The following is an 8,241-nucleotide window of genomic DNA, read 5'->3' as shown; positions in this document are numbered from 1 at the left end:
TTCACTATATATACAGTAGTTACTCTTTGGGCTACTTCTGTGTTTGTCCTGTCTTCGTAATCTTCTACGACCTTCATTCCTAATCCTTTGTATATCTGGCTTTTTCCTTATCCTATACTTTCCATGTCAAGATTGAAGAATTGTCAAACTAGCTGCCAGGCTGAGTAGCTCAGATGGTAAGAGTGCTGGCCTACTGAGCCCAACTTTCCAGGTTCAATTCTGGCTCAGTCCAGTGGTATTTCAAGATGCTCAGATATGTCAGTATGTATATATGTAATTTCAAGCTGAAGATGACGCTACTATGCGTCTAAACCGGTACTTTAAACTAATTAATAACATGTTGTAAACATCTTATACGACATGCTTTGTATTGAATAGGTTGAACTTTTCCTCAATACCAATTGTGCAGATATGTCAGTCTCGTGTTGGTAGATTTACTGGCATGTAAAATAACTCCTTCACGACAAAATTCCAGCACCTTGGTGTCTCTGAAAACCACAGAAAATTAGTCGGTGTGATATAAAACCAATAACATTATTATCAAAATACTCCCTCAATGGGTGTGGAAGCCTGCCCTCCTGGTGAAGCTGGGAAGCAAAAACAACCTTGTTGGGGTCTATGACCCATATTCATCAACGTGGGTTGTAACCGCTTACCCGCAGTTACACAACACATGGTAAGGAAATAATAATAATAAAACTTAAATTACATGGAATTTGAACACCTTTAAGACAAACAAATTCCCCAGATGAAACTGCATCGAGAAATAAACAAATGAACATCAGGTTGATTAACTTGACAACTAAAAAGGAAGGATCTGGAGCAGGCATGGGAACCCTACCAGGGCCATGGGAAGATTTGCACTTGCGGACCTAAAGAAAAACCAACGGTAATCCCTTGATCTGTAGGTACTTTTTCCAAAATTAACGTTACCAAATAAATTACAACAATCCAATAAAATCAGGTTATTGTAGTTCAGACAAATAAATTTAGATGTAATTTACCAAGGGTTATTCCCTTAAGTCAAAGAGGCTAAAGGAAAGAGATATATTAACATAATGCAACTTCCAGAATGTAACGATTAAAGGTAATAGGAACCACATGATAAAAAATTTTACAATATTAAATGAAAGTTAACAGTGCTTTCAGATAATCGCACTACATAATGAAACAAGAGGGAAACCAGAAATGATTAAACTTGAAGCAGAGGCTAGCTTAACTTACTCCCAAACCAAAAACTCTTCTGGTGTACAACAAAGATAAAACTAACGTACATCAAGTGATAGTTACGGGAGGCAAACCCTGAGGGAAATAAAATTAATTTACTAATTACACTGTTCACGAAGCCAAAAGAAAAAGGCAAATGCCCGCAAAATCAAATGGTCAGGCCCAGCTGAAAAGCTGAGGCATCTTAATAATTGATTGGCGAGTCAAGGCAAGTAGGGGTAAACTCCTGTGTGAAAATTAAAGCAAACATTGAATTTAAATTAAGGTGGAAATGAAACGAACAGTGCTTACCCCAGGGCAGGCCATCCCGGGTGGATCACCGACGTGCGTCTGCGAAAAAGATCTCGAAGGTTTGCCTCGCTCTCTCAAGTAGGGTGAAGCTGGCCCCGGTCCGATCACCAGGTAACCAATCAGGCCACAGAAGCTTACCTCTCGCCACCCAAATTCGCCAATCAAAAGCCCTGTTATTTTTTCCAACATAAAATGTTACAAAATATCACCCAGCAATAATGAAAACAACCCTTTACAAGTCCACCAGTGCAAATACAACACATTTTTCTCTTTTTTTTTCTACAGAAACCGTCATAAGAGTAAAAGCTTTTATCTTGGTTTAAAGCTACATAAACCGATATAACAGTTCAGTTTATATTCACCAACAACATGATCTCAGACAATGGGTTTTATCTCAGTTTAAAATTTTACCAGAGATTGGTTGGCCGGTAAAATGGGAAATCTAAGATGGCAGGAATATCTAACTGAAAGAGAAAATCACAGCGACAAGGAATATGATCAAAATTATGTAATTAATGAACATCCTACGTCGATAAAAGAACGTGTGGCATAGTTTGAGACGACACTGATTTTCAGACAAATTTAAGCTCTGACACTGTAGGTTATCTAATGCTTCAACATTAGTGTTAATTAAGAACTAGTATTAGGTTTAATAGTCCACCCAATCAATACACTTCACTTTACAGGTGAGAACACATTCAATGTTAAAATGTTTTCTTTGGTACATGTTTCGTCTTATTTAAGACTTCTTCAGCCACAGCACCTCATATCTAATTAAAATACATAATTATTACTGTCTAATAATTTTAAATGGATGAACCCATGTTCTTCCTAAAATGTTTAAAAATACACTTTAAAAAAACACACACTGTTTTTCCAGAAAAATGCCCATCACTTTCTTACATGTTGAAATTTGATTCTAAGATTTGACATACAGTAACTTCAGTGTACTGACTAAGATAGAATTTGAACATTGGCCTTGGAAATGGGAGAATGGGACCTTATCATCAACTGAAGAATACTGACGCTCTTCTTCTTCTTCTTCTTCTTCTTCTTCTTCTTCTTCTTCTTCTTTTATGACCACTTTAGTCAGTCCGTCATTCATGTCTCTTTGAAGAAATTGTTCGGGGTTTGCGGTCCTCCCAGTACTTCTTCATATGCTCCGATCTTCATGCTCTTTTCTCAGTTGAAATATGCATGTTGTTGGTTTATTTCATGTAAGGGTAAAGCGGAGGTTTGTGTTCTTGAGTCTTGTATTCAGTTTTATCTTATTTGTGGTGTCTTCTGTTGTAAGGCCCATTTCCCTCAGATTCTCTCTTACTTCTCTGATCCATTTACATCCTTTTAATCTAATGAATTTTTTTTTTCAAAAGACAAGGTCTGGAAAGAAAAAGATTTATATACATATTAGTATAGTTTGAGCTCTCAGAAACTGAAAATGAGTTTTTGTTACAATTACAAGCCTAGCTCTGACCTGCTTCTTGCCACACTACTGCACGTGTTATAATTATGTTTCCTCTCGCCTGGTGGAACTTGGTTGTATCAGTTGAAGTTTGTAAATTGCAACAGTTATCAGTGTTATCCATGATCAAACATAACCGGGAATTCCCATCACATAGGTAGGCCTAAGATGAATTCTTGATTATATCTTGAAAGATACACGACTGAATGCCTTTTTAATAAGGAATTAAGGAATACTGCCTTATGTTTTGAGTGAAATATATAATGTATAGACTATAATTTGAGGATGTTAACGCTTTCTGCCACCAAATTCAACAATAATTTATTATCTTGGAAAGTCATATTAAGCTTCCTTCTTTGTTTCTGGTCAAAAGCGAACATACCTGATGATAAATTATTTGCAAACCACGAATGAAATCAAAACTTGTTTACATTTCAATAGTGGCAGCAGCACATACCATAGTCATTTCTTTTCATTGCGTTAGTATGAAAAATTTAAGGTTCAAATTCATATTGAAACGAAAACTTAGTTTTGGTAAACCAAGAGAGTAAATTCTGTGGTGAATACAGAAGTGACCGTTATCCAAGATAATGACATTATCCGAGTTTTAGAAATCTAAGATAACAGCAAAAGTAACTGATGATGGTGAACACAGGCCTAAGAATAAATGGATGTAGAAGAATTGAGATTGATGGGGAGAGAGCCCAAGTAGATGGCAGTGTGTGAAGTTTTGGAAACTGGTTAGCCTTGACAGATTGTTTTTGTTGCTAGGGGCTTTACGTCGCACCGACACAGATAGGTCTTATGGCGACGATGGGATAGGAAAGGCCTAGGAGTTGGAAGGAAGCGGCCGTGGCCTTAATTAAGGTACAGCCCCAGCATTTGTCTGGCGTGAAAATGGGAAACCACGGAAAACCATCTTCAGGGCTGCCGATAGTGGGATTCGAACCTACTATATCCCGGATGCAAGCTCACAGCCGCGCGCCGCTACGCGCACGGCCAACTCGCCCGGTTTGACAGATTGTGTTTAAAATATATTTTAAATAGTTTTTCCATACTGTCTGCTAAACATACTGAATTTATTTTTCCAGCCTGAAGCTCTCTCAAGATCGAGCACCCCACTCTCACCAGGTGCTAGTCTGGTAGGTTCTGGTGCATTGGCAGATCTTGCTGCCATTGCAGGTTCCCGAAAAGGGTCTGCTTCTGATCTGCTGCCATTTTACGAGGTTGAGAGTTGTACTGCCAGTAAGCAGGAGCATGTCATATCTGTAGTAAGTATATTCTTCTTATGAATTCAAAGAAAATAAGAAAGACTATCATCACTTCTTCACTGTCATCATTGTTTCTCTTCCTAATTAATTTGAAAAGATTTTGCCACCTCTTTATATGCCAGATAATGTGTGATGCAGAATAAAATTTGTTACTTTGATTTTTTTCTTTTTAAGATGCCCGTTAATTTTTAATTAGATTCTTTCTATTGCTCCCTCTTCCTGCTCTGTCCTGTCATTGTGTTGGTCCTATTATGTGTTCATTTTTATGTTCCTATCTTTATATAACTTGTTTTAATTAGATTTGTAGTATTTCTCTATTTTGTTCTCATATTTTCATATTTAATACTGTATTTAATAGTTAATTTAGGATATGAACCTGGTTAATCAAAAATGAGCGGAAGGTATTCCTGTGTCCGGCCCAATGTGTGCTGAGCAAGCAAAACATTTTCACAATGCTCTTGGCTTAGAAGACAATTTTAAAGCATCTTCTGGCTGGCTTATGCAGTTTAAGAAGCGCTACGGAATACGAGAAATTGCTATTCATGGAGAGCGTCTCAGCGCAGACACGGGTGCTGCTGAAAAGTTCGCACAGGAATTTCAATCATTCATTGGAAAAGAACAGTTTGACCTTAGACAACTTTACAGTGCAGACAAAACAGGGTTGTATTGGAAATGTTTACCGTCCCGAGCATTGATGATGCAACAAGAACAGCAAGCCCCAGGCCGCAAAACATCCTAGGAAAGAATAACCATTATGGCGTGTGCTAACGCAAGTGATGATCATAAATTAAAATTATTAGCGATAGGGAAATCCAGAAAACCCTGTTGTTTTAAACAAGAAAATGTACCTCTGCAGTACTCAAAAGGTAGCATGGATGGACGCACAGATATTTAAGGACTGGTTTCACAATCATTTTGTGAAACAAGTGACGGCCTGCCTAATTAAGCAGTCACTGCCAATCAAAGCAATGCTCTTGATCGACAATGTGCCTTCTCATCCACACGAAAGTGAACTTAAAGAAGGTGATATTTATGTGAAATACCTTCCCCCTAATGTAACTTCTGTTCTCCAACCTATGGACCAAGGCATTATTGCTGCTTTTAAGAAGAACTACAGGTCATCTCTGTTACAGCAATTGGTTGAGGAAGGCATCGATATTCCAACATTTTGGAAGGACTTCAGTTTGTTGGATGCTCTTCATGCAGTCAATAAGTCATGGGACAAAATTACTGCTACTACGCTCGCACAATCATAGAAATCTGTTCTAGGTGAAGAGCAAGCATTTGCCGGCTTCAGTGACGATGATATTTTGAACGGGCAACGTAGTCTCGCTACGATGATATCATTACTGAAAAACCTGGATAAATGCCAAGATGCAGAAGAAAATGACATTATTGAGTGGTTAGGCGTCGATAAGGATAATTATGGTTTCAGACATGAAAGTGAGGAGGATATTGTACGGAATTTGACGGTTGGTGAGGAAGATGGGGATTCAGATGATATCGAGTGCGGGAATGATCCAACAGAAACTCCAAAAGTTTCCCACAGCCAAGCTGGTGTCTCTATAGACACACTTATCTCCTACATAGAAAATAGAGATGAATTTTCATTTTCATGTATTGTTTTCTTGAGAAATGTACGATCCAAAATTAGAAAAAAAAAATGAACAATCGTCTAAGAAACAAAAAGTGATGACCGATTTTTTCGTTAGATACGAATGTTGGCATAATCCACATGGCATTTTGTAATTTTTCTCTGGTGTGTCTTACAATACAATGTGAAGTGTTATAAATATTTTCTGCTTGTTCATAAAATACATTTCATTATTTTAACGTATGGTTTTGTTTTTACCAGGCTTAAAAATGACTGCGGATAATTTGAGGTTTTCGATGATTCACGAAGTGCGTGCATTAATTACCGTGAATTATCGGGAGTGCACTGCATTTGAGAAACCATTATTTAAAGAAACAACAGAGAGGTAAGAGGACTGATTAAACTGTTGACGACCAAGCAAGAGAAAAGAACTATGAATATTACAACATGAAATGTACAAGGATTAGCTGGCAGGCATTGTGAACTACTATCTGTAATAGAGCAAGGCTGAACTTACTAGCAGCCCCTGAGACAAAGAAAAGAAATGGTTGCAAACAGCAATTGAAACCAGAGAGCAAAGGGAAGAGTGGCCAGTCATCAATCATTCACCACTGATCTGCATTTAGAGCAGTCGCCCAGATGGCAGATTCCCTGTTTGTTGTTTACCTAGTCTTTTCTAAAATAATTGCAAAGAATTTGAAAATTTATTGAACTTCTCTTGGCAAATTATTCCAATCCCTATTCCCCCTTCCTATAAACAAATACCGGTATTTATACTAATTTGGTCTCTTGAATTCCAACTTCATCTTCATATTGTGATCTTTCCTACTTTTAAAAACACCACTCAAAGTTATTTGCCTACTAATGTCATTCCACGTCATCTGTCCATTGACAGCTCGGAAATACCACTTAGTTGAGCAGCTCGTCTCCTTACTCCCAAGTCTTCCAAGCCCAAACTTTGCAGTATTTTAATAATGCTACTATTTTGTTGGAAATCACCCAGAACAAATCGAGCTTCTTTTCTTTGGATTTTTTTCTAGTTCTCAAATCAAGCAATCCAGATGAGGATCCCATACACTGGAACCATACTCTAATTGGGGTCTTACTAGAGACGTATATGCCCTTTACTTTACATCCTTACAAAATTGTACAAAACTATTTTAATCCTCCTTGTCAATACTATATATTTTAATTTTTTTTTTTAAAGTAAATTTTAGAAACTTAGATGTCACATCATTATTAAGGCAGCACTTAAGAAAGGTTATGTCTTTACCTATTTTTGCTAATTTCACTTTCGTATTATAGTAGAAATTAACTTTCTTTCTTGCCCGGATGGCATTCCCATTATAGACTATGAATCTCATTGTTGAATCCGTATTGACGGTTGAACTTCTTACAAAATTGTACAAAACTGTTTTAATCCTCCTAGTCAATACTATATATTTATATAGTCAATATGGATTCAACAATGAGATTCATAGTCTGTAATTTACATCGTTACTCATCAAGCATCATCATCATCATCATCATCATCATCATCATCATCATCATCATCATCATCATCATGAATTCCTTCCAGCAAGCCGGGTAGATGTTTAAGAATGATGTGCCTCCATTTATCACGGTCCTGGTATGCTTCTTTTCTCTCTAGGGCATCCCATGTTTCTTTTCTCTTCTCTAGGTCTTCTCTTATCTGATCTAACCACCTTTTTCTAGGGCATCCAATTGGTCTTCATCCCAGAACGATCTTTTCAAAATACTTCCTAGGTGTTTGAGTTGCCTGCATCTGCTTAACATGTCGTAGCCACTTCAGTCTTGCAACACTCAGGCTTTCTTCTATGGTCAGGCTGACCTGCAGGTTTCTTCATGTCTGTTCATTCCTAATTCTGTCCTTCTTTATTTTCTGTACAGCTGATCTAAGGAACTTCATTTCACAAGCTTGCAGTTGACTTACTTCTCTTTTATGTATGATGCAACTCTCCAGACTATATGTCATCATGGGCAGGAGATAAATCTTAAACATGGTCTGTTTAGCCCTCTGAGGAACTCCCTTGTCCCATACTATGTTCTGTACTTGATGGAAGAAGTTGGAACTTTTTGCAACCTTTTCAATACTCCGTTCTTGGCACTTCCATCATTAGATATTGTACTCCCCAGATATTTCAAGGTATCCACATATTCAATCTTCTCTCCCTTGAGGGTGAGGATACAAGGTGTATTTGTCCTGCTAACTTTCATTACCACTGTTTTGCTCTTGCTCACATTTAAATTATATTCTTTAAACTTTGTGTTCCAAAGATCCAATCTCCTCCGAACATCCTTATCACAACCCCTAAATATCCTCATAACCATGTAGAGAGATCTGTACCCTTTACTTACAGTCCCATTTATGTGAT

At 37.5% G+C, this 8,241-nt stretch overlaps 1 protein-coding gene across 1 annotated transcript in view; it reads left to right on the top strand.

The window, feature by feature from the left end:
• Positions 1–8,241, top strand: part of pigeon (protein) — a 251,647-nt gene that overhangs the window by 186,366 nt on the left and 57,040 nt on the right. Inside the window, exon 12 of the mRNA XM_067146828.2 lies at positions 4,072–4,251. Coding sequence (XP_067002929.2) covers positions 4,072–4,251 — 180 coding nt within the window. The remainder of the gene's footprint in view (positions 1–4,071; positions 4,252–8,241) is intronic.

This window comes from Anabrus simplex, chromosome 5, assembly GCF_040414725.1.
Source record: "Anabrus simplex isolate iqAnaSimp1 chromosome 5, ASM4041472v1, whole genome shotgun sequence".
Classification (NCBI taxonomy): domain Eukaryota; kingdom Metazoa; phylum Arthropoda; class Insecta; order Orthoptera; family Tettigoniidae; genus Anabrus; species Anabrus simplex.
This window is presented reverse-complemented; position numbering and strand designations above follow the sequence as displayed.